Source organism: Carlito syrichta, unplaced genomic scaffold (genome assembly GCF_000164805.1).
Source record: "Carlito syrichta isolate Samal-C Ts95f unplaced genomic scaffold, Tarsius_syrichta-2.0.1 Scaffold305227, whole genome shotgun sequence".
Taxonomy (NCBI): Eukaryota; Metazoa; Chordata; class Mammalia; order Primates; family Tarsiidae; genus Carlito; species Carlito syrichta.
This window is the reverse complement of record NW_007249323.1, coordinates 232,380-260,232: the sequence shown is the minus strand read 5'-3', so window position 1 is coordinate 260,232 and position 27,853 is coordinate 232,380. Positions and strand designations below refer to the sequence as shown.

Here is a 27,853-nt window from a genome sequence, read left to right as displayed (position 1 = left end):
ACTGCTAAGAGTCATGCAGCAGCCCCAGGGGTGTAGACCAGCCTGGCTTGGCTCATGCCTTTCTCACCCACTCTTACAGCAGCCTGGGAATTGGTCTCCCTACCTCCAGCTTGGCCTGCTTCACTATCCTCCAAAACATGGCTGGCGAGATGGTCCCGAAGTATACAAATGAATCACCCCACATACACAAGGCCCACAGACCTGGGCCTCCGTGGGATGGCCCAGAACCTTTCCATTAGGCTCCTCTAGTCTCACCACATGCCTCCAGCTGATGGCATTCTTCATGGTTCCCCAACGCCGTCCAACTGTATGGAAATTCTCTGCCTTCCTCTATGCTCAGCTCTAAGGACATGTCCTCCACGAAGCTTTCTTTAATTTCCCCACTCTCAGGACTTACCATGCTTGTCACTAGGTAGCCTTTGCACTACCCTATTTAATGTCTACTGCAGAGACCCCTAGCTGTGGACAACCCACTGGAAAAATGACAGAAAAGTTTAGTGCGCCTCAAGAACACAGACTCTGCTTATTCAACTGTATTTGCCCAGCATCTCAGAAGGGGCCTAGGACACACTAGGTTCTCAATGAAAAGTTACTGGACTGAATTAAGTAATCATTTCTGCACTTTTCATGTTCATATCTATGTGGAAATCTTAAACTTTCACGAGAACAATTTTTTCTTTACTAAAATTAAAGTCTACATATTTAGGCAGTGCTCTAGGCTACAAACGAGCACTTTGAGAATCACTACGTTTTAGCAGAGGCATAAAGCTGACCTTTAGAACTTAATCTAACAGATTTTTTAGAGTAACTTTTGTAGTCAGAATGACTTCATCTATCACTGTGACATGAAAATGACCACTTTCTCCTCGAGTCTGTTTTAAATCTTTAGAGAAACACAGCTGAACTCAGAAACGACAGAGCTTAGAAACATGAACTTTATTTTTATATTTTTATTTTTTGAGCTGGAGTCTCACTCTGTCGCCCAAGCTGGAGTGCAGTGGCACGTTCACGGCCACCGCAGCCTTGACCTGCTGGGCGCAGGCGATCCTTCCACCTCAGCCTTTCAAGTAGCTGAACTACAGGCGTGCGCTACCACACTCAGCTAATTTTTTTATTTATTGTAGAGATGAGTTCTCGCCAAATTGCTCAGGCTGGTCTCGAACTCGTGAGCTCAGGCAATCCTCACCTCAGTCTCCCAAAGTGCTGGGATTATAGGCGTGAGCCACCATGCCTGGCAGAAACATGAACTTTAAATGGGACACACAGCCTGTCCTGTAAAGTCTCACACTGTCCAGTGTGAGAAGCAATTATCTCCTTTTACCTGTGTCTAAAGCAAAAAAGCAGGTAGTTATTCAAACCTTTTTCAATGAAACAGTCAAAGGGGCCGTCACTAAGGATTCAAGAGAGTGAACTTCAATTGGAAACATGAGTTTTGCTGCTTAAAAAATGCTGGGAAACCACCAGCATTCTTTAGCATTCTGCCACACCCAGGGAAGCAAAGAGTAATTTATCAGCAAGATAGCTCACAAGGAAGCCACAACAGGCAGTGGTCCCGGGTATGGGTAAGCCACTTTCTAGATGCCATGGAAAGACAGGAAAATGCAAGCCTGGCTTCACGGGAGGACCGTGAACTTTTGTCTACCCATTTGAGGCCTGAATTTGTGGAAAAGTGGTGACCAGCCTGGCTGAGGCAGAGCCTGCATGGACAAATCTTGGGATAATCAGCCATCAGCCACCGTCTGCAGGAAGCCTTCCTACATCTTATCGAGCAAAGCACAGCATCTCTTGTAAGCTTGGATACTTCCTGTTACTCCTCCTGCCCAGAAGCCAACCCTATTGTCTTTTGGGATGACCTCAATTTTCTGTAGCGAGTTTATCTCATTAGCTAGCATGGGAGGACAAGGAGATCATGGCTATCAGCCTGACCCTATGATGACCTCAGGAAAGATGTCTGTCCCTGCTTCCTCCAAATGTGCTACCAGACTCCAGAGCTAAAGACACTGTGGATGGAGCAATGAGACCTACCTGTCCTTCAAGACCAACAGACCTGAGCCCATATCCTGGTAATGGCTGGCTAGGAAGGCTAAGATAAAATGTCCATGGGAGGCGTGAAGGCAGCAAAACACCTCCAGCAAGCAGGTGACAACCAGCCACAGAAGTTCCGCAGCCGGGACCATGTCACCTGCAGAGTACAGATGATCCTCACAGTGCCAACCCCAAATTAAGTCCACATTGTGACCAAGGGCTCAAAGTTAAAAGGTGAATGCCAAGTGCAGGGTTGGTAGCAAGGGCTGAATGCCCAGCTCCAAGGACCATGAGGGGTGACAGGTTATACACAGGGTAGGTACAGTGTGCTGGCATGAAGCCTTCTCCTTGAAAACAATCTCCCATCTCCACTAGACAAAACCCCATCTGAAAGGGTAATTGGTTCAGGATTCAAAAAGATCTGAGGTTCAAGTTCTGACTTCACCGCTTTCTAGGTAGGCTTGGTGACTTGTGTCAAGTCAATCACACTCTCTGAACCCCAGTTTCCTTGATACTATGCCTCAAAATCAAAATAGCATAACTCACTTCACGGTAAGCTTCAACAAGAGCACACGCACAAGATGCTCTGCATTACCGTCACTCCTGCATCTCAGTGTCCAAACTCAGAAGTGCTTTCTCCACGAAGTTCACCCCTGGAGTTCCTCCCACACTGTACCTGGCTCTTTCTGCTAACAGTCACCCACCTGGGCCCTTCTAAGTCACATGCCGCTTGCCACGGCCAGTTCCTTGAATAGGCCTGCCAGGATGAGCACCATGTCTGGAACACTCTCCCTGGTACTAGCACATGGACAAACAAAGGACTCCATTTTTCCAAGAATAATATAGTAAGGAAGAAGGGAAGAAACTGTAAGAAGATGGAGGTGGTCCTGGGAGCTTAAATGCTGAGCCAGTTGCTACCCTCCTGCTTCTGTTTCTTTCTCCCCCTTGTGCCTGCCCCAAAGGACAATGGGCCAGGTCTGAAAGTCAGGAGGAAAGTCTTCTTTATTTTTGAAGAACAAACACAAATTCACTGTATTTGTACGTATGGATACATATAAGGCAATAGCAACACTGTTTCTATGGAAGAGCATACTTCAAATCACCAAGTGAGAAAGAGAGTGCTCCTTATAGCCCATGAAGACCCCCTTCTAAACATAAGTGCTTTATTCATCGCTGCTAGGTCTTTTGGTCTTGTGAGTCAAAAGGAAACACACAGACAGTGCAGAAATAGAGCAATTCATCACATGGCAGATGAAAACACAAAATTGATATGTGTCAACTTCTTTGTACATCATTAATTCATTAGCTCAGAGAAACTAGGAACAGAGGCAGAACTTGAGCAAACACTGGGGTAGTTACATCCATATAGAGAGTACTGCACCTTTGGTTAAAAAGCAGGTTCTACGGAGTTATCTTAGTCTTCCAACTGCTCAGCCAGTGCAGCTAAAAGCCAGCCACCATCAGCCACACGTGCGAGCGAGCCAGCATGCTGCCCACTGCAGAGGGCACACCAAATGCTCCTTCCTGATTGCTAGTCCTATTCCACAGCCAGCCTTGTTTGCATAAAAAAAGTTGAAGGACTTTGGGAAGAGTCCCAGTGTTCACCACTCAGTGCTGTGAAATTACACTGGTTTTCAGTTCAGAACAAAGGCACAAATTTAATTAATGTATAGAAAAATAATCAAGACATAATTCAAAAAAGGGCACATGGGAAAGGCAACAATATGGGCTAAAAGTTATTTTTTATTATAAAGCAAACCTCCTCCATGTAAACTGTAATCTTTTGCATTTCTAAAAACAGGGCATTACAGAAAAATAAAAGTCATGCATTTTTTTACTGCAAATTTTAGAAAGGAAAAAAGGAGAGAGAACTTATATTTAGCAAATTATCAAAGCCCCCAATTTTGCTATGAAATATATTTTGAGATTGGAAAATGGGAAACATGGAAAAAAGATTTTGAGTAGATGAAACTGCAAAAATGGGTCTGATCAAGAGCTTTCTCATTTCTAAGACCCATCTCTTATTTTTAAGGTTACTCCTCAAAATTTCTTTTAATAAGAGAACCATTCACTTTTAAAAAAAAAAAAAGTACATATATATATGTATATATTAAGCAAAATGTAAGAAATTTGGCCGAAAATACTGTGTTGGAAGAGACATACATGAAAAAGACAAATTTTTAATAAGTATTCTTGAAAATAAATCAAAATCACAAATTAAAATAATTTCTAAATTTTTGTAAAGTAATTTCAAGACCACTCTGGAAATGACTTTTAAAATAATGTCTGCATCGATCTTGTATCTCTGAACTTTTTTTTTTTTTTAAGCTTTCCCAGCCCAGGGCTGCTTGGTGGACATTTGAAAAAAAAAAAAATCATGTTTCTGTGCTGAAAAGTTATCAAGACCAGCTCTCTGCTGCATTTGCGTTGTTATTGGGAAAACACACACACACGCACACACACACACACACACACACTCATGCATGCACGCGCACGCACACATTGAGTTTAATGTGAGGCTAGTACAGAAACAGAGAGATTAGACACAAAGAAATGTAAACAGCTCTCACATGCAAGGAAACTAGGTTACGAGAATCCCAGCACCAGGCATTCACCAGTCACCATGGAAAACAGGAAGTGAGATGCATAGCAACCACAAGCCAAAAAGCAGAAAAGCGCATACCTTTAGCTTGGAATGAAAATCACGAGATTTCCTTCTGGCAAGAACCTGAATGTGACTAGACACCTGCAGGGTAGGGGAAGGGAGGAAAACAAAGGAAAAGCCTGTAACCATGGAGATGAAAAGCCCCCTACAACTGGGCAAGCCAGACGTACCTTAATGGCGGCTTGAATTTCTCGAACTTTCTTTCTTGCTAAGACCTGTATATGACTAGACACCTACATTGTTCGGGTTTATAAGGGGAAACAAAACAAAACAAAACAAAACAAAAAAGGAAATCAAATATAAAATCGCTACTCCTTGGGAGGGTTTCGGGGTGGGGTGGGAGGGGTGGTTATTTGCATCTCAACAAAGCTCTGCAGTTAGGAATACACAGTCCCAGCCAGACACAAGCCCCCAGCGCCGCTCTAAGCTTTTCATACTGGGTCATCACTGCAGTGACTTGATTCAGGGTGAAAGTTTAGGCTCATCTTCGTTTTCCCACCCAGGAGAAATCACGGGTTCTGGGAAAAACTCATTTAGGGACAGATGAGAGGGGCTTTTCCATTCTAAAATTAAAAAGGTGGGGGGTAGAGGTAAATGAAAATATTTATAGCTTCTCAGTATCAGTAGGGAAAATCCCTTTTTCTCAGTTTAGAAGAGACTTCCATAAATTAGCACATTCTGCACAATCAAAAAGCTGAAGCTGTCGGTTGTATTCTGATCTCATTAAGAGCTCTGGATTCTGTAGCAAATGTTAAAATAATACTGACATGTAAATTAGATCTCAAAGAGAAATGGAAAGACCCAGTTAGCAGAGCTTTTTTTCCCCCCCTTATAAATATCTTTAATCCTTCCACTCTTTTGGGTATTGACTGGGCGCCAAGTGGATTTGCATATTATTACAAAGCGAAATGTGTGAATACAGCCAGCCAGCCATCCTGTTAAAAATCTGGGTTGAAAACCACACGGATATGCTGAACAACAAATTCACATTGGAGAGGTATCACCAACTGCTGCCTAAAAACATCCCCAGGATGCCGGGGTGTGGAAACTTAGCCAAGCCCGGCTTCTGAAACACAATGATTCCACTGGGTAAACAAATTTGCATCTCTTTCAGTGGAACTTGGTTAAATATAGAAGAGTCCCCTAGTGAAGGGGTCACTGGGCAAATAACCAGAGCTCACAGACCAGCAGACAGCTCAGGTCCAGCACTTTCAGTGTAGGAGATTAGATCCGTCATTTCAGAAATTTAGAACCTTCCACTTAAAAGTTCAGCGACTCAGACTGTGTGGTGATTACCTCATCCCAAACTCTCTTGTGACTCTAAAACAGGATTTATGATAATAAAAGATCCTTTTATCTTTAACTTTGTCTTTGAGCTTCAATTATTCAATTATTTTTTTTTTCCAATTTGCTTTTGTACTTTTTTTTTTAAAGTACAGAGAAGCAGAAACTCCCCCCATCCTCTTCACCCCTCCATCTGGCTCCTGCTGTTACTTGTTTTCACCCGAATTTTGTTCGTCTGTGATTCTCTGACTTGATGAGGGCCACTGTCAGGGGGGAGCATCCCCCAACCAGACAATGCTCTGCCTCTGTGCACTGGCAGGAGGCCACTTCCCTTTGTGCTGACTCAGCAGCCAGGCGCCCAGGCTGTGGCACATGTGACATTCCTGGGGGCAAGCCTCCCCCATTATGAACACTCATGAAAACAATTCCTCACTGGGAAGAGAAGTGCAATTCGCTGCTCAGTCTTCACGAGACCACAATTTAGCTTGCCTTTTGGCTTGATTACAGTTTCCAAGGTTCGTGCTGTAGCATTCAGCATAAATCAACATTAAAAAATAATTTTTTTCCTGGTAACAACTCACCCATGAGGGTGTTTTTTTTTCTCTTTCTTTCTCTGTTTTTCGCTAAACAGTCATTTCTCATCCATTCCGGTTCTGCACTGGGTCATGTCAGAGATTTGGGGTGCTTTTCAGATGTATCTGAAAAGATTGGGGAAGGCAGAGCCCTGACAGAGGGCAGACGATTTCTGATTCCGTTCTGCACAGAGGTATTTAAGCTGTAGCTTCATTTTAGTCACAGCAGCTACTGACAAAAAGCCATGGCTTGAGAAGCCACAGTTCCCTGGACGCACATCATTTTTTAGCATTACGTTCAGGCCAGTACTCAAGGCTGCGAACGTCACTTTTCCATTGAAATGATCACTAATATGTAGTCATTCCAGGAGTTTACGATGCACAAAATCCCAAAATTTCATGGCTTACAAGAAGTGCATTCACACCTGCGGCTTCTGCAACGTTGGCAGATGCACATTTTGGGGAAGAAATGCCAGCTTTGAGATATACACAGGAGCAGCTCATAGGCTGTCCTTAGCAGTGACACTTTCCACAGGAGCATAAAAAGAACTCACAAGACCGCATAATACAGGGTCACTGAAATGATGAACAGTGAAAACTGAGCCAATTTAAAACACCTCTAACACTGACGTCCTTACAGGGAACTCAAACTGGGGGCTCCTCGGAGCCAAAGCACAGCCAGCCACTGCAGCCAAAATGCCTCCGTGGGCCATTCGCCGACATGCACCATTTCCAGGTGGGTTATTTTTACCTGCTTTCTGGTCCTCGTCTTCCCTGTCCTGAGTTTGATGTATCTGGCTATTAATTCATTCCTACCTGAAAGGAAGAAGAACAATTTACTATAACAAGGTGGGTTATTTAAAAAAAAAAAAGTTCCTTAAAACTAGAAATAGAATTCACAGTCAAGAATTGTCAAGTTGCAGCTATGAGTTTATTAATGCTAGAAAAATAAAACAGCACAGTTATTTACAAAAATGCATACGAGGAAATATTAAGGTGAAGGGTATTTAATTTTGAACTTAGACCAGCATTTGAGGATAGATATGTATCTTTTTAAAATGTGCCTTTTTGTTTGTTTATATACTTGTACCTAAATGGGTAGGTGATCACTCATATAAGCAACAAAGAAGGATTAGTCTGGGAATAAACAAGTCCAGTTCTGTTCTAGTCTTCTATTTTTCATATTCATATTCATATTTGTTTTTGTTTTTCATCTCACCCACATTCCTACTCACACATGGCTAACTTCAGTTAGATCATTATAGCGACATGAGAATGAATGCTGTGGTCACGGAAGCCCAGTGACAATCAGAAGCTAAGAGTGTGAACACAGATACCCCCTCAACCCCTCCAAGCTTTATAGCCTTTTGGGGGGGAAATGCCTAAAAGTACTAACCAAAATCTTCCATCCCTACCCCACCAAGAGACTGAGACATCTCAGATAACCAGACTTCAAATAACTATAATATAATAGGAAAACATATCCCCAGAAGCTAAGCAGAGAAAGTTATTTCTAAGACATTGAGTGAAATAAAAACAAAATAGGGATTCTTCTAAGCAGGTCGTATATACGACTTCAATTTGCTCTAACACTAGTAACTGAAAACATTTTTGTATAATCTATACAGCAAACAGAAAACTGTTTCATTGCCCTACTTTTGACTAGCTTTATGTCAGCTCTATCCTCGCGAAAACTTGCTTTGGTGGAGAACAAGTTTAAAGTCTGATGCTGTGGCATTCACTCACGCGCTTCTCCAGCCTGAGACTTCGGAGTGAGATCCCACTTCTTCAATGCCCCACTTCCTTGGGGAAGGCCTCTCCTATGCTTCCTTCAGGGAAGGCTTCTCTAGTCACCTGCCTGGGTTCAGGTGCCTTGCTTCTCCACTCCCTGGGCCTCTCTTTCCTAGTCTGTGCCCAAATGGTAACTCCACTCATTACCGCAGTTAGTTGTCACTTTGTGTTTGTTTCTCTTACTTCTTCCCAGACATCCTGGGAAAGAGGGGAAGACCTCTGTCTTGTTCCCCAGTGTCTCCCTAGCAGCCCGCACCCTGCTGGACATAGACAAGGATTGAATGAGGAAATCCCACAGCCTCTGAAGACAGTGACCACATCCCTCAGATCTCCCCTGGTGGAGGAATGACCTGGCAACACTCATGAGGACCAGTGCCAAGATGTCCTTATGGAAATCTTGTCTGAGAATTCCAAAGGCTCTTTCAGCACTGCTTGGCATGTTCCTAGGGTCGTGGCCCTTTCTATCACCTGTCAGAGCTGGGGCTATACAGGACACTGTCACCACTGGAAGGCAAAGGACTCATGAAATCTTGGGGATTAGAAAGTCTTCAGGAGCCTAAGCTAGCATTTCTAGAATTGAGAACAAAGCTGGTCCCTTAGGTATATGACTGTCTTTTAGATGTTAAGGACAGCTTTCATGTCCTCCTAAAGTCATACACAAGCTAAACTGCCGTTGTCTTCTGTTAAGCTTTGGAACACTCCCATACACCATTCTCTGACTATCCTTTGCTTATTTTCCTTTCGGAGCTTGGAGTCCAGAACTGTAGTTGTGCTCCTGCTATGACAGCAGAGTGGACTTACCACCTCCCTCATACAAAATATTCTATCTCTGTTAATGCAGCCTAACCTTGTTTCAGACTTTTAAGGACTACAATAAATTGCCAAAATATGTTAACTAAAACTCCTAGGTCTTCTTCCTATAGGTTATTCCCAGACACATTTCTATTTCAATCTTTTCATGCATAGCTGAGATTTTCAGACTTAAATATATTTCTACTTCATTTTATCCTGTTAGAGGCAGTCTATCATTTTAGCCTGTCAAGATCCTCTTAGATCCTTATTCTGTGACTTGAACCCATATGCTACAGGTAAAGGACCTCTAAATTCAGTTTGGAGAATTGCTTCTCTCAGCATTCTCTTTCAAACTTTTGAGAATGACCAATATCCCCTGTAGTGTCATTGGGTCTACTTCTCCATCTCTCAGATGGTTGTAGAGATTTTGCAATTTGTCTCGAAGGCTCACCGACAGCAGAGCCCAGCTAGGAGTACCTAATTACCAGAAGCCAGACCTAAATGACAATGTCTGCAGACAGCCCAAGCATCCTCCAGCTCAGGGCCTCACTGTGCATCCTGTTCAGGGCTGTCTGAGTGGCCAAAATGAAATAAGATCCAGGGTTCTGTATTATATGCAATTTATCTGAACCTTGTCCAGATGGCAAAAGTGTCTCCTGCCCTCAGACTTGCTTATTTTCTATGAAAACAGACTGAAGAGCTTGATAGATGTGACACAAAACCTATAGAACTAATTTTCAACTTCTTATGGCATTTGGTTACATGAATAGGATTAATATCCAAGACAGCCATGTTTGACTGTATACCCTGTAATCTATACAATGGTACCTCTTGAAATTAAACAATACCAACTCAAGTACAATCATGTGCCACATGACATTTTGGCTAATGACAAACCGCATACACACTGATGGTCCCATGAGATTATATAAAGGCATATTTTACCGTACCTTTTCACTGCTTAGACACACAAATACTTTTTACAGTGTTATAAGAGCATTTAGTATTTAGCACAGTAATAGAAGCAATAGGCTATACTGTATATAGCCTTGGTATATAGTAGGTTACACCCCCTAGGTTTGTGGAAGCATACTCTATGATGTTCTAACAATGACAAAGTCTCCTGGCGATGCTTTTCTCAGAATGTATCCCCATTGTTCAGCAACACATGACTGCACTTTTTTTTTTTTTTTTTGAGTTGGAGTCTCACTCTGTCACCCAGACTGGAGTGCAATGACAGGCTCCCGGCCACCACAGCCTCGACCTGCTGGGCTCCGGTGATCCTTCTAACTTAGCCGAAACTACAGGTATGCACTACCACGCCCGGATAATTTTTGATTTACTGTAGAGATAAGGTTTTGCCAAGTTGCCTGAGTGGGTCTCAAACCCGTGGGCTCAGGCAATCCACTTGCCTCGGCCTCCCAAAGTGCTGGGATTACAGGCTGAGCCACCAAGCCCAGCCTATACTTCTAAAAATTACAATTTCACCAGTCCCTAGGTGAGACTTATATGCTGAGCACTACACTACAACATAATTTCATGGAAAACTTATCTTAATTCTCCTGTCCTGGCTCTTTAGATGAGCAAGATCATCTTTCAAAGGCCTATGATTTCTTTCATCCATGTTTCAAGTCATGAATAGTAATTATTTAATTCTTGTAAATATTAGAATTATAAAATCCTCCTTTAAACAACACTTAGAAAACTAATACATTATCTTCAATGCTCTAATACTGCTTACAAATCTAGTAAGATTTCAACCCTGCCCCAAATCAATTACATCATTGTACATTTAAATTTGGAAACACAGGCTAATCTGTTACCTAGGCCAAAGTATTTTAAATAATTACTTGAAATTCAAATGGATATAAATCCTTTAAATCAAAAGTATTAACACAGCTGGGCTCGGTGGCTCATCCTGTAATCCCGCACTTTGGGAGGCTGAGGTGAGTGGGTTGCCTGAGCCCGCGGGTTCGAGACCCACCTGGGCAACTTGGCGAGACCTCATCTCTATAATAAATCAAAAAAATTAGCCAGGCGTGGTTGTGCACGCCTGTAGTTCCAGCTACTTGGAAGGCTGAGGCAGAAGGATCGCCGGAGCCCAGCAGGTCGAGGCTGCGGTGGCCAGGAGCGGCCACTGCACTCCAGTCTGAGCGACAGAGTGAGACTCCAACTCAAAAAAAAAGTATTAACACTACGGCTTTGATTAGGAAAAGATGTATGCCATTGTAAACAATTTTGGACTATCTTTTTGGCTGTTTTTGGGATGTGTATATATGTTACTGATATCAACTAGGTTCTGACTGGTCTTGTTGGTGACCTTGATTGGACATCTTGGGCTCTATTTATATTTCTTTAGCCCTGCCCTTCAAATGATGTGGATTTGTAGAACCCACAGCCCTGGATTTGAATTATGTCACCAAGGTACAAAATTTCCTAACCAAAGACCAGGAGACAGGGTAGCACCAGTCATCACTGATCAAACTGGAAGCGGGTCTCCAACCTACACAGCAAAGTCTTGTTCCACAGCCATGATTCAAATGGTGGGTATTAGAAACATCAACTCTCAGCTGGGCTCGGTGGCTCAGCCTGGAATCCCACGCTTTGGGAGGCTGAGGTAAGTGGATTGCCTGAGCCTGAGGGTTCGAGACCTGCCTGGGCAACTTGGCAAGACCTCATCTCTACAATAAATCAAAAAATTGGCACGCGCCTGTAGTTCCCTCTATCTGGAAGGCTGAGGCGGAAGGATCGCCAGAGCCCAGCAGGTCGAGGCTGCGGTGACCGGGAGCGGCCACTGCACTCCAGTCTGAGTGACAGAGTGAGACTCCAACTCAAAAAATAAAAAAAAAATTTTTTTTAATTAAAAAAAAATAAATAGAAATATCAACTCTCATTTCTCTAACTCTTCTAACACAAGGACACATTCGCACAGAGTGGTGCTTGACCCAGTAAACCTTACATTACAATAACTTTTAGCTGGGCACAGCGGCTCATGCCTGTAATACCAGCACTTAGGGAGGCTCAGGAGGGACAAATGCTTGAGCTCAGGAGTTCGAGACCAGACTGGGAAGCATAGTGAGACCACATCTCTGCAAAAAAATTTTTAAAATTAGCCGAGTGTGGTGGCGCATGCCTGTAGTCCCAGGGTCGCCTGAGTCCAGGAGGTCAAGACTCAGTGATTGAATCTTGTGTCTTGAGTCTCAGTGCAGTGAGCTGTGATTGTGCTACTGAACTCCAGCCTGAGCAACAGAGTAAGACCCCAACTCAAAAAAATAAAATAAAATAAGTAAAAGTTTTCAACAAAGTTAACTGCTCCCTGCCTAAATGAATCCTGCAGTTATCTGGGGACCATCTCACTTTGTGCCTCCTATCATGTCTGTCCAGTGGCATCAGTGATAGAAAGCATCTCTGCAGCCTAACAATTCCTTTAGAAATGCACACTGTACCACTTCCTTGAGCCTGAAACGTAGCAGCTGCCCTGTTCTTCTCACAGGCTGCAGGCAGCAGCAAAGACAAACATAGCCTGACCTGCCACTTTTATACTGTGATCCTCACCAGGCACTGTAATCTAGTTTTTATTTCACTTTATTTTTCCTTTCTCCCAAATAACATAACACAGAGGAAAATGAGCCCATCATCAGCTTCTCCTACATCCTGGATGGCTGTGAAATTTCCTGCTCACAGGGCACTATAGAGAGAGATTCCAACAGAAAGGCATGGCGTCTGCACTGTACTTGCCTTACCCAGACAGAAGACTGGTTAACTTTGTTGCGGGCTGTGTGCATAATGGGATGTGGCCTCAAGGTCATGTTTGAGGCACAGCAAATGCAGGGTCTGTGGCTGGAAATTGTAGCCCAGAGACACTCAAGCTTTAACAGTGAAAGAGCCACTCCGTAATTGAATGGAGTCAGGGAGCCACAAGGAGAGAAGCAACAAATAGAATGTTCCTTTACCCTGGCCGCAGCCAGTCCTGAGGCAAACTCCCATCCATAGACAGGACTGAATTGCCCTGGGTCTGGGGAAGGGGATTCAGCTAGGGGCGCTGATGAAACCTCTGCTATCCCTGCCCATTTACTAGGAGGGGTCTGTGAGGACTCTCCACTCCCTTTCCATATTAAAAGAAAGAGAATCAGAAAGAAAACTTAAGTTTTTGATTGCTAGACCAAAGCTCTATCAAATAGGCGCCTATGTTATGATCAGAGGGTCTTCACACTCCCCCCGCAACAAATCCCAACTTAGCCCAATAGTACTACTAGACTACTAGGATGTCCGTTAAACCTTGACCTTTGCGCTTGTGGACACAACTGCTCTCATGGCCTGTCTCATCCTTGTCCATTTCTGCATGTCTGGATTCCACTTCTTTCAAATGCCTTGTCCTACATGACCCTTCCAGCTGGTAGACTGCCCCCCCCACCGCCCCAACATCCAGAGCCCTTGACTTGGGCTTCTTTGTCAGTAGCCAGGATCTTTTTCTGCCTTATGTCAAATCAGCACATATCACATAGTCCTTGATCACAAGAACCAGTGACAGATATCGCTTCCCTGCCTCTCCTTTCCAGGAAGCTCAATGTTTGTGGACTGAGTCATCATTCAGGGCAGAAAAGAAGCTTCTACATCCCTACAATCCAGTTTTTGGGATTTGTTTGTTTTCAAACTCAACTGGGCTCAAGCTCCTGGGCTCAAGTAATCCTCTTGCTTCAGTCATCATCCTCCTGACAATGGCGGGGGTGGGGGTGAGGTCTGTGGACTCTACCAGACAAGGTAGTGAAGAGTCTCTATTCACTAACCTGTGAGGAATTAATAATTAGCCATTTCTCCCACACCGATGCCATAGCAACTTTTCCCAGCAATACTAGGAAACAGGAAGGTCAACCGAAGCTGGCCAGTCACCCACTAGTCAGACATGGACTGGGCGCTGATGGCACACGAGCAACATGCTAGATTCATGGTGGTAAAAGATGCCTGGCCAGGTTTGGTGGCTCAGTATGTAATCCCAGCACTCTGAGAGGCCGAGGCGAGTGGATTGTCTGAGACCGCGGGTTCAAGACCCACCCGGGCAGCTTGGTGAGACTTTGATTCTACAATAAATCAAAAATTAGCTGGGTGTGGTAGTGTGCACCTGTAGTTCCGGCTACTTGGAAGGCTGAGGCGGAAGATCGCCAGAGCCCAGGCAGGTCGAAGCTGCGGTGGCCGGGAGCGTGCCAACGCACTCCAGCCTGGGAGACAGAGTGAAACTCCAATTCAAAAAAAAAGAAGCCTGTTGTCTCAAAGGAGTTGACACCTTTTTGGAAGAACTCTCACCCTTGAGATGGAGTCAGATGGCCTCAAGGTGTGGTCTCCCGGGACCCCATGCCTCTCATTCATGGAACACACACACAGCTGCTGTGTTCCGTTTATCTGAATGATTACACAATGGATACCTGCCTCCCACTACGAGCAGCTTGGAAGCCCACAGGAACACAAGGCACAGACTGGGATTTGCTCGTCACTTGATCCCCAGTGCCGAGAAGACAGGAGGTCCTCGGGAAGTGTAGACTGATGGAGTAAATAACTGGATGAGAGGGATAGAGAGGCAGAGAGAAAGAGGGCACACACAACTGAGATCAGGCCTAAAGGAAGGTTCAGGAAAAACAGCATTTGAGCCAGCCCTAGAATGTTGCCAATGAGGAAGTTTAGACACCAGTGTCTCGGCTAATCCCCAATATAAATCATTGACTAGCCATCAGCACCAATGTGGAAAATCACCAGAAAGGCCCGGGCAGCGCGTTCTGGGACCTCATGTTCCCGATCTAAAAGTTTACAGAAAAGACTGATGGCCTTCAGGAGGTGAACAGTGGTAGCTGCTGGAGATAATCTGTGTCTGTTCATCCAGGGACTTTTTTTTAAAAATAAAAACCAGTCTTAGAAGAAATACACAGAAGACAGTTGTGTTAACCCCCTGGTTAGTCAGAATTTACACCCTGCAAAATGTCTGGCCATAACTCAAGCCCCACCTTCTCAGGAGTTTGTATCGGTCAACGGCACTGATAACACGATCAAGTGACAGGCCCATAAAACACCGTGTTCTCCTTCCTCATGGAGGAATAGCTTACAAACTACACATTTGCACTGGATTACAGGGGTCAAAAGAGACGAGTAAGTAAAAATGTCCAAGGCTATATGCAGTGAATATACCACTGCATATAGCCTTGGACATTTTTAGTTGCAATTATTTTTAGGAAAAAACAAATTGGAATGAAGTAATTATTTTTAGCAGAAAAACAAACATGAACAAAGTAAGTTTTTCTAATGGCTCATTCTCTATGAGGCAATATGCCATAAATCACTCATTAACTCTCTGGAGTAGCCTGACCAGCCTTCACACCGTAATGATGCCTCTAGCCGGTCTAGTGTTCCAGCTACCTAAAACACAGCTCTGAGTTTGCCACTCTCCTGCTCCAAGATCTCCCACAACTCCCTCCTGCCCATCGTCTAAAGGAACAAATTGCTTTAATACGGCGTTCTACGTAATACCACCATCTGGTTCCTATTTTTCATGAAAACCACCTTTAATCAATAGTACCACCATCAAAATGCACACCTAGCTTCGGGTTCACTGAATCCATCCTGCCACACTAAGATTTTACTCACAGCAGCAATACCCCTTAAGACCACCAGTCAAAATCTTTCCAGGTACAGTTCAGATGTCACTTAAGACCACCAGTCAAAATCTTTCCAGGTGCAGTTCAGATGTCATCTCCTCCACGACACCTCCACGAAGAGTTCCCCAAACCAATCGTCATGAGTTCCCCAAACCATCGTCATGACTTTCTACACCTCCGTGCCTTTGTGCAACCATCTGCCCTTAAACGTTTCTCTTCTCCTTTGCCTGCAAATGCTTATTCATCCCTGTAAGCCTCAACTGGACCATTTCCTCCCTGACCTCTTCTGAGAGCCATCTAAGCTGAGTCACTCACCTCCTCCTTTGTACCCTCAAGTACAGAGCATGCCCTCCTGCTGCTGCTGCACTGCCTTTGCTAATCTACCGAGACTGTTTGTCTACAGCCCAGAATAATGACTGCTCCATGGTAAGTACCCTTTTTTCTTCTCTGACACTGTTAAGAAGGTGCTCAATAAATGTTTTTTAATTAACAAATGAATGAATGAGCTTGCTTCTTCCATATACAGAAAATCAGAAGAAATGATCTAGAAAGTGATTATGAAAACTGGACATCACTGCCAATATCACCTGAAATCTGTTAGCTCTTTCACAGTTAGAACTCTTTCAGTGAGAGGAGGAACAATTATCCAGATATTCATTTTGGTCTCTCATCTTGGCCCAAGTGTGACCAATGTGCCCTTCTTTGTGTCCTACACCTAAACCCCTGCCACCTCCACAAGCCATAGTCATAGGGACCTTGTCCAAAGAAAGTGAATCTCAACATTAACCCAGGAAAGACTTGTTAATGAAAAACTTTGCTATGAACACTCTGTTTATTTATTAATTATTTGGCCTTGTAGATGTGTGAAATCCATGCATTTGAGGTGCTAACAACTGCTAGGCTCTAATGGAGAATTCTGAATGGTGGCAATGCTGCAGCCTTCTGATTTTTCAACTCCAGATATATGACTGCCTAGATCTTTCTGGGGAAATCAGACTTATTGGCTGTGTGAGCTTGGACAACTTGCTTAACTTTTTTATACCTCTATTTCCTTGCCTGTAAGATGGGAATAATAACACCTACTCTGGAAGGTTGCTGTATGAATTAGCAACAATAAGTGTGATGACTTCGGCACCTTGAGCGACTCTAAAATGGTCCTGCAACTATTATCTAATGTTACTGCACTGGGCTTATACGTCTTCACTGCTTGACCTGATATATAAGATCTTTTTTTTTTTTTTTTTTTGAGTTGGAGTCTCACTCTGTCACCCAGACTGAAGTGCAGTGGCTGCTTCCGGCCACTGCAGCCTCAACCTGCTGGGCTCCGGCGATCCTTCCGCCTCAGCCTTCCAAGTAGCCGAAATTACAGGCATGCACTACCATGCCCAGCTGATTTTTGATTTATTGTAGAGATGAAGTCTCGCTAAGTTGCCCAGGCAGGTCTCAAACCCATGGGCTGAGGTAATCCACTCACCTCAGCCTCCCAAAGCGTGGGACTACAGGCTGAGCCACCGAGCCCGGCCAATATATAAGATCTTAAAGGGGATTTTAAAAACTTTCTGTCCAGGATACTATACCACTTGGCATCTAGTAAAAACCTGCAATGCTTCTACTTTGAATATTATTGAAATTGAAATATCTTTTCCAATCTTTGCATCACCCTCAGTTTTCAAAACAATATGGCCATAAAAAGAGTTTCCGTGCCAGACTCGGTGGCTCAGACTGTAATCCTGCGCTTTGGGAGGCCGAGGTGAGTGAATCTCCTGAGCCTGCGGGTTCAAGATCCACCTGGGCAACCTGGCGAGACCTCATCTCTACAATAAATAATAATAATAATAAATTAGCTGGGCATGGTAGTGCGCACCTGTAGTTCCAGCTACTTGGAAGGCTGAGGCGGAAGGATCACTGGAGCCCAGCAGGTCGAGGCTGCGGTGGCCAGGAGCGTGCCACTGCACTCCAGTCTGGGTGACACAATGAGACTCCAACTCAGAAAAAAAGAGTTTTCAAGTAAAAGAAACTTTATTGGGATATCTTAACATTGAGGGCACCATGCAAGCTACTCGCATGGTGCCCTCAATCTTTTATTTTGAAATAGATTCTTTACTGAATAAAATAGCAAGAATTAGGTTTTTGCTAGAGGCTAAGTGCCAAAATTCTTATAATTTGGACAGATTGTAAAATTATCTCTATGAATAGGCTGGAAGAATTGCATTAAGTAGCATGCCCCTCACCGGATTTCCAGAATTTAGTTTTTAGTGTGAAAGCACAACTATCACTAGAAAAATTAAGTGTCAACTTCTGTAACTACTACAACAATAACTACAAAAAGGTGAATTATGCAAGCATTAAATCAAGAGGACACGCACATGGGATTACCCACTGCTTAGAAAAAATGCTAAAGAAAAAATCTAAATGTCTAGGCACTTAGCAATCGTTTAACAATAATATGGAAACGATGATGATAAAGGGCAACATTTTAAAAACGCACTCAAAGTGAAGAAGTTGAAATACGAATGTGTGGGAGGTACAGCTGGCATGAGACTATAGAAAGCTGAACAGTGACACGCACTGAACATCTACTGTGTGTCGGCGATATGCACTGTGCTCCCAAACTCCAAAATTTAGCCTTTACACTCACCTAATTACCATTTTATAAATACTGAACTCGCTGTTCAAAGAAACTAAGAAACCTGCCCAAGTTTCTAAGCCAGTAAGTGGTAGAGTTGGAATTTGAACCCAGCCTTGTCTTCCAAGCTCATTATTCCTTAACATTAGACCAGGTGGGTGTGGTAGCTCATGCCTGCAATCCTAGCACTTTGGAAGGCTGAGGCAGGAGGATTGTTTGGACCCAGGAGTTTGAGACCAGCCTGGCTGGGCAACATAGCAAGGCCTTGTGTCTATTTAAAAAGTAAACAAAACAAAAAAACCTTAGACCAACTGCTAAGTGTTTAAAGAGAACAAAATCTTAGTGAGCGGGAAGGGTGGCAGAATCCAACCATAAAATAAACCAAACTATATGCATACCACTTTAAAAGTTCTTTCTTCCTTGCCTATAATACAAAATAAGGCCTCAATTCCTCTTTATTGATCCAAGTACTACATAGCCTGACCCCAAGGCATGCCTCTCCCCCATTCAACACAATCCATAGAATATTTTCGACACAAAAGGGATTGTGCTGGGTTCTGGAGGAGATACACGCTCTCTGCCCTCAAGGAGCGTATGGTCTAGGAGGAGAAATGAGACAAGAAGCCAAATAATGGTAATAAAAGAATTATAAGGGAGATAGGAAGAAATGTACTAAAGATCAGTTTGAGATAAAAGTCCAGAGATACTTTCTCCTGTGGCTGCTGTTCTGTCGTTCTCTGGGACATTGACCCAACCTCCCTTGCCATATATGACTTGTCTCAAAACCAGGAGCAGCCAAAGGCAGGCCCGTGTGGGGCCGACACGAAAGAGAGAGCAGTAGCCTAAGAAACAGGCTTTCCATTTTAGATAATGACGAAGCAGACCAAACAAATCACCTCTTCTGGCTGAGCTTTGGATTCAGGAGAGTAAACCCATTTTCATTTTTCTTGTAAATTTCTAATGACCCAGGTAACACACAAGCACACTCTCCCTGTAAAAAATTGAAATGTTACAAGAACAAACCAGTTTTGTGCCCTTTCTCCTGCCACTCTCTACACACACTTCTCACTGTCCCTAAAAGTCCTTTTCGCTCATGTCATGTTGAATGCCATTCCCTTTGTGTGAAATGACCTGCCACCACAGTCCCACCCAAACCTGCCAAACAATGGTTTCAGAGCTGCCAAGACCCTGCAGCTGGTACACTTCCTCTACTTCCTGGCAGTAGGGCTGAGGCCGCCCTCCTGCTCCTCATACACCAGCAAGCATGTGCTTGCCACACTGCCCTCTGCCTGTGAGTGTTCTTGCTCATATTCCTCGACCAATCACGACCTTCATGAAGGCAGGGTCCCCATCCTGCTCCCATAGTCCCTCATCTTCCCAACTTCTGGCAGTGCATGAAGAAAGCGCTACTGCTTACCTCAGCCCCTCTCTGAAAGAAGTATCTGAAGAAGTGACATCATGGCATCCAGGAGGTGGTGACTGTCTTCTTTGAAGAGACAGGAAGGGAGGGAAGGGAAGTAGCAGGAAGGACTGAGAAAGCACTGTGCTGGCAAGTTGTGTAGACACCAAGGGTGATTAAACATGGTTCCTGCCTTCAAGGAGCTCACAGTCTGAGTGCTCATGGCATGCAGGAATATGCACGAATCTTCCTCTTCCTAAGCTCCCAGAAGTGGAATATGTACCCACAAGGACGGCAACAAAAAATGGAGAGCAGCTGTCTTCCTCTCTAGAAGAATGAAACTAGAACACTTAAAGCCTTTCCTTCTTCTCCATCTCCTCTGTTTTATTTTTATTTTTTATTTTTATTTTTGAGGTGGAGTCTCACTCTGTCACCCAAGCTAGAGTGCAGTGGCATGCTCCGAGCCACCGCAGCCCCGACCTGCTGATCTCCAGCGATCCTTCAGCCTTCCAAGTAGCCAGAAATGCAGGCGCACGCTACCACGCCCAGCTAATTTTTTATTTTATTGTAGAGATGAGGTCTCACCAAGTTGCCCAGGTGGGGCTTGAACTCGCAGGCTCAGGCAATCCTCTCGCTTTGGCCTCCCAAAGTGTTGGGATTACAGGCTGAGTCACCGAGCCCGGCCCATCTTCTCTGTTTTAAATTTGTGTGATCGTCATCAATTTCAGATTTAGCATCCTGCCTCAATCCACCACACCAAGATATAGATAACACTCATCATTTAACTGAGAAAAACAAGTTTTCTAAGAATTATCTCAAATTTTCCATTGGCAGAATAGGTAAGAATAAACTGGATAAATGACAGATACACAAGCTAACTCAGGGGTGTATTCTTGGAAGCCACAACATTTTCTAAAGACAGAAGGAAAATATATAGTCAACATGGCTTCATCTGCAAGCTCATTCACCACACAAAAGTTTGATTTTTTTTTAAAAAGACAGAGCCCAAACTACTTATGTGGCTCTGTCCCTGAATGTTGCTTTGTAAAGATATCTCAGAGTGAAATTATCCAGCAAACGCTTGTGTGGATAGAAGGTTCCACAAGTCAACAACCGCTTAAGCAGTTTAAACCAACAAGCAAGATGCCCTCTATTTAAATGCTATGAGTGAATCTATTTTAAGCCTTTAAAAATCCTTTGGGCAGGTGTTTAAGCTGTGTACAGACCGAGCCTGTGGAGGCTCTGGGGGATGGGGGAGGGCATGCTCTACTCTCCATGCAGGCAACATTTTGTTCAGACAATCTTCCTGCAGCAGGTCATGTGACAAAGGCCAAATAAACAGCATCTGGGGATTTTCAATTACAGACCTTCGCCCAGCATGCCTGCACTGTAATCTCTACCAGATGAGGCTCAGGCCTCCCTATTTTCAATAATTCACACACTGTGTACACATAACATGACAATAAGGGCATTCATGGTGCGGCCTGATTCGCAGATCAAAGCTAGCAAAGGGCCAGCTGTAAGCATGCTCGGCTGCTGGATGATTCGTGCCTTTCACAGGCTTGGAAAGACGCTCCGCGGGACCTGGCAAGCCGGCCTCTTTCCTGTGTGGTATGCTGAGCAAACTCTGAGCATGAGCAGGGCACAGCCCCCTGGGACAGCCAAAGAGGCGACTATTCCATGTGCATTTGGGAGTACTGGGAAAGATTCACATGCCAATCTACTCCGCAAGCTGCCTGTTGGATACAGTTGCCTTGGCAAGACCCATGCAAAGGTTCTCCACCCAAAGGGGCAGGTGGTTTTCAAGACCAAACCTGTTCTAAAAAGATGGTATGGTTTCTGTACTTAATAAACCCTCAGCCAGGTGCTAGAGTTCACAAATCCACGGCTGTGCAGTTCCCACTCAGCCCTCTCTCCCTCTATACACACACACACAGACTCAGACACAAACTACATGGAGGTATATTGTTAATGCCCGTCACAGAGTGTTGGTCTGGGAAATGAAAGAGAATACTCTGTTGTTATTAATGAAATCCTTACAAGTTAACTCAATTAACTCTTGTGTTAGACTAAGGCATTCAGCCACTGTTTTGTGTGTGTGTGTGGGTGTGTACGTGCACATGTTTGCACATGCGTGCAAGGGTGCTTTGAAAGCATGCAGAATTCTCAAGTCCACAATATTCCAAATGCCTCTTGCCCTGCGGAGAGTTGCAACCGGAGGAAATAAGGACACCACTTTCCTCATAGAAAGATTTCATACCCGTCAATCAGGGCAGGAACCGGGAGAAAGCCATAATGGTGACTTCCTCAGAGCCAACACATGCTGCTCACCAGCTGTGGGCTGTGTCCTTACCCCCTTTTCTCGCTCATTCAGAATGGTTTCCTCTTAATCACAATAATCCCAAAAGTGCTAAAACATATCAATCGTTGGGTAAGCCCTGCCTACAAAGGGCCAGCCGGCTGGCTTTTATGGCCTTGTCCAACAGCAGCTGATACTTCATTCAGTGACAAATCCAATTTAGCAGTTACAAGAGGTTTAGCATCCCTGAAAAAATATTGGGGTTGATCTGGCACTCTGAAGTCAGCAAATGCTCCACTGCCATATTGTTGTAGAGATTTTTCTGCTGTCATATTTGGATGTCTATAATCAACTGTCTCGCACTTTCCCCACCCTTGCCCCCAGTGGTCTGATGGTAGTGGTGGCGGCGGTGGTGGTGGTGGCAGCAACAGCAACAATTTAATCCCCAGATAAAACATACAGACAACGGTTGCACGTGGAAACTGACTGAATAATGTGATTTTACCATCACCACCACAAACACAAAAGGGGAAGTAACTGTCTCTACTTTTCAAACAGGAATTTCTATCACGTTGAAAGAAAAAGCAATAAGGTAAAATTGATTTTACTCTAAACTTTGGACTCTAGGTCACCTCTGAAGAGTACAAGAAGACAAGCCAACGTGAAGCTTTTACCCTTGGATTAAAATTTATAATATTAAAAACCATAAAGACATTATGATTAAATTATTTACACTGATATTAAACATTAAAACGTTAACATAAAGAAAAGCTTTAAGTCATGAGGGGCAAAACAAGAAACTGACAGAAAAATTTATTTTTAGTATTTAATATGGGGGGGTTGGCAGGATTGGCAATAGTGGGAATCTGCTAGGGGGGCACACCTCATCAACAAAGGTATCTGCATAATGAACATTTGCATACCTAATCCTGAATTGTAATCCACGTCTTTAAAATAAAAAAATTAAAAGAGAGAAAAAAATATATTTCATATGCATTCTCTACAGATAATTATACAAATTCAAGTCTGTCTAAAAAACAAATCACTTGGATAATTTAGCTATAAAAGGAATTTGCAACCAACCAAAAGTCATCTTTAAGCAACAAGGTAATTTATAAAGTAAAATAAAAGGGAAATGACCTAACAGGAATATGGGTTGATTATTCCTTTAATATCAGGCTTTGTAGTCAATAGTTGGTTATTTATCCCAGCTACAGTTTTAATGATACCAAAAAAGTGACCACAGAAACATCTGGTTTAAAAAAAAAAAAAAAATTCAGCTCCATAAATGAGACGCATGCAATTGTGGCTGGCAAGATATCAACGATGGAATATTCCATACATGGAGTTCTTATTTCATGTGGTTTTAAAACTTTATTCTTTTCTCTGACTTTTTAAAAGCATAAATTGAAAACTAAAACAAAACAACCAACTAAAGCCGGCAGACATGAGAAGACATTGAGCTTTTGTGAATAACAATCCATTAGATTAATATTTTGTCAATGTCACTTGTCACAACAAAAGCAGCAGCATTTATAATTTACTCTAAGACTGGTTTAATTAAAATTCAAAAAACCACGACAAAACTATATTGAATTTCATTTGCCGCATTGTAATTACTTACTTTGTAGCTGACTATAAACAGTATTTTATTACATCCACAAAAATGCATTTAAAAGCTAACCGTGATTCACAGACACTGGAAGAACCGAGGGAACAAGTCCCGTCACTTCTCCTTTGAATAGAGAGCCACTTCACTTCAATGTGAAATAAGAAAATGACGACCAAGAACTTTTTCAATCTGAGAAGATCTATGGATCTGCCTGCATCACCTTTGCTTAGAGCTGGGCTGGGACTCAGAGAACACAGATTTGGCAGAGCTATGTGCTCCCTCCCAAGACCAATAGAAAGGGTCTGACTTGGCTCCAACCCAGCAATGAAACAATAGAGTCTGCCAGGCATGATGGATGACTTAAAGGACTTAAAACCACCATTTGCATCCTCCCAGATAAACAATTAGGTGAAAAAAATTTTTTTTCCCTGGAAGCAACTTCCAATGCTGTTAATCTGCCTGGAAGGGAGAGTTAGTTTAGGGAAACTAGACTTACTTTAAGAACATTTGAAATATTTTCTTAAAGTGTCTCATTGGAGTGGGAAAAAAACAAATCACTCATTTCAGATTTTTTTAAAAAGTTTAGGATGTGAAAAGTTAGGACAGGCTTAATTCATAATCCCTTAAAGCTAGTATCAAAAGGTTTCGATGATGTATTTATTTAATTCATTTTTCCATCCCCTCTCCCTTCATTTTAAATCTATGTAATTCTTAAAGGCAGTATAATAAAAAATTCACTTATTGAACAAGGCAGGCAGGCATAAACATGATTTAAGCATGAAAGAAAGGAAACAGCCTTCAGACATGCTTGCCAGATAAAAATCAGTGATTCTGAGACTGCATACAAGCAATTTTCTGGAGCTCACGAAGACCCAGGAGGGAACGCGTGAGAAACGACAGGGAAATATCTTAAAAGTCACCCTGCATTTCTCCAGAATGAATTTACAGGATGGGGTAAGAGTATCTCCGGAAGTTCACCAAGCCTCCATTAATAAACGAGGCAGCAGTGTGGTTTCCGTGGCAACAGAGACTCCTAAGTCTCCAGCAAGCTTAGTGCATAACTGCCAAAGGTTTCTCCTCCAATCTCAACTTCCTGTTTCCAGGTGCTGACAAAACCAAACATACTTTTAAGCCCAGAGAAACACAGTAAGGATTTTCAAACGGGAGCCTCATAACGCTGGGTTGGTCAGGCGTGATGTGGAAGTATCACAAACCTTCACGGCTCGACCTTGCTGTAGAGGCTGGGAGAATGCTTTTAAAGGGAGTTAAGAGCCCCCTGAGGACACTCAATGAGTTAAATACATTTACTGTAATATTATAATGTGTTATGACAAGCTATATATCATTATAATAGGCTCCCATGATTAACATTAGTCTTTTTTTGTTGTTGTTGCTGCTCTGTGGAAATGATTTGGGGGTTAGGATCAGCTTCATTACCAGAATTCAGCACATGAGGAAAGCTGACTACGTTTCTTTAACATCTGTAACCTTGACGTTTATACTGAGGTCATGATACGTTTCAGAGACCTTCCCAGACTCCTCCACATGAACAGAGAAATATGGAGATGTACAGTCTACAACTCTGCCAGTAACTCTCATCGACTTTACAGAGAGTTATTAATCTTTGTAAGCCTCAGTTTCCTCAAATGTCTAACACCCTATAGCAATACCATAAGTTCTAGCTCAGTTTATATTCCTTCCAAATACATGCAGAGGACACCAGAAAGGGGCTGATGTCCTTTGATTGTCCATCCGCTATTTGCCTCTAAACATCAAAGAAGCTGAGTTTTCCAGGGTATAAACCAAAGTAAGATGGCATGCTTCCCTAAAAAGGCAAGTAGCTGAAAGAAGGACAGGTACCATGACAGAAGTCCAGAGGGGGCACACGGAGGGATTCTTGGAAAAGCCTGACAGAATTCTAAACCAACCCAAAACCAACCTCTCCAAGAACAACATGAAGCTAACATTCGGGGTAGAGTCTCCCTTGGGAAAAAATGATGGAGGAGCATAAGTCCAGTCCATAAGCTAAGACAGCAAACACACTTTTTTTTTTAAGTTGGAGTCTCACTCTGTCGCCCGGATTGGAGTACAGTGGCATAGCCGCCGCAGCCTTGACCTGCTGGGCTCCAGTGATCCTTCCACCTCAGCCTTCCAAGTAGCTGGAGCTACAGGTGCAAGCTACCACACCCGGCTCATTTTTTATTTATGGTAGAGACAGGGTCTCGACAAGTTGCCCAGGCGGGTCTCGAACCTGTAGGCTCAGGCAATCCACTCGCCTCGGCCTCCCAAAGTGCTGGGATACAGGCTGAGCCACCAAGTCCGGCAGCAAACACACATCTTATCCAGCATCCACCCCTCCATCTCAGGAGCTGTGCTCAGAATAGGGAGACTCTAAGGCCAGTGGCTGTGGAACACGGTTATGGGCACAGCTTGGCGGGGACAGCTAAGAAGACCTAAGGAGGGAAATGGCAGCTCTTCTGTACCTGCTGAGTGTACCATCTATCCACTCCAGGGTGTATGGTGGGGGACTCAAAAAACCCCAGAATTTATTTATAAAAAATTGTGTGCTTGTTCTTACATGTTTAAACTTCAGTTATCTTCAAAGTACTCTCCATTTGGTACAATTCACTGATCGAGATGCTTTTTCAAGTGCTCAATACAGTTGTTGAACTCATCAATTTTGATGCCTTGTAGTGCTTCTGCTGTTTTTGGTTTCACCTCTTCAATGTCAGCAAAATGTTTCCCTTTGAAAACTTTTTTCATCCAGGAAAACAAAAAAATAAGTCACTCAGGGCAAGATCAGGCGAATAGGGAGGGTAAGGCACAGGGATCATGCCATTTCTGGTCAAAAGCTGCTGAATAATCAATGTGGTATGGGCAGGTGCGCTTGGAAATCACCCATCATGAAATTGGGCAAATGCGTTGAAAGAATCTCCAAAAAAAAATTCACTCAAGCTGAATGCAGCCTCTCACACCACCACTAGCTGGTACACTGATGCCAATGGGTTCCTGGAACACTTACACAGTGGGGGAAACCTTTACCACAAGGAGCTCATCCTCCAAAAAGATAATTCTAGTTTTTTTTTGGGGGGGGGGTCCCTCTCATATAAGAGATCAGGTAGGAAAAAGGGCAGGGTCACAGCGGCTCTTCAGGATTTTTCTTTTTAGTTCTGTTCCTTCTTTCCCTTTCACCTAGTTTTAAGTCCTTCTCTGCATCCACAAAATAATGCAGCTTCCCACCTGACCCTCAAGCATCCACTACCCATAGCATGTTTTCTTGCCAAAAGGCTCAAGCAGTCAGCAACAATTCCTGACAGCTACAACTGATAACTGGGGAAGAGAAAAAGTCTTCCATTTCAGTTTTCAGACAGGTCTGGCTTGGGCACAAACCAGCTGGAGGACAGGCAGGGTAAATTTCCAGTACAATTCTCCCTGTAAACGCCCAAGTTACTACCAATGGGGAACAATCAAGCATCTACCAGAATTCTGAAAGCTACTGCACATCTAATCCCATTCCACTCACATGATTACCTGTAGGGAGCCACTATTTACATAGCAACTTCCTTAGGAAGTCCAGGTCTTAGTTTTTTCTACTTCAGAGAAAAACTAGACATTTCTGCTGTCAATGGGGTCCCTCCACCCCTGAGAGAAGATCTTCAGAGAACTGGGTATACCTATTGACAAAGACAACATTTCCAAGTTGCATGAAGAAATCACACCTGAAGCCTAGACCTAGGCATCAGGGACCAAGAAATGACCATTCATTTCATGAAAATGAAAATAAGTAAAAGTTCATTGAGAAAGACTATTATGTAGAAACAATCATCCCTAGCATATGAATTCTGATTGACCTTTCTCTACAACATTTAATTACAGACGGCTGTAAAATATTTACCAGCACACCAATGGCTATAGCCCCTTCTAGTCATTGCTTCTAAAAATTTCACCAACAGGGAGTCAGGTTCCAGCAGATGTCAACTGAGTATCCAAAGATCACTTACTCACCAGTGAGTGCTTTAAGGGTGAGCCAACCATCTCTTATAAGCTACAAAACCAGTCGGGCTCGGTGGCTCAGCCTATAATCCCGCGCCTTGGGAGGCTGAGGTGAGTGGATTGCCTGAGCCCATGGGTTCGAGACCTGCCTGGG

General features: G+C 43.5%; 1 protein-coding gene across 2 annotated transcripts in view; it reads right to left on the bottom strand.

The window, feature by feature from the left end:
• Window positions 1-27,853, bottom strand: part of LOC103263707 (transcriptional enhancer factor TEF-1) — a 186,977-nt gene that overhangs the window by 69,946 nt on the left and 89,178 nt on the right. Inside the window, exons 2-3 of one of the 2 annotated variants that reach the window (XM_008061380.2) lie at window positions 7,298-7,362; window positions 4,709-4,771 (exon numbers count right to left, since the gene is read on the bottom strand). In XM_008061380.2, the coding sequence (XP_008059571.1) occupies window positions 4,709-4,771; window positions 7,298-7,362 (128 nt within the window). Of the gene's footprint in view, window positions 1-4,708; window positions 4,772-4,860; window positions 4,924-7,297; window positions 7,363-27,853 lie in introns of both variants that reach the window. The other variant, XM_021714105.1, reaches the window with a different exon arrangement.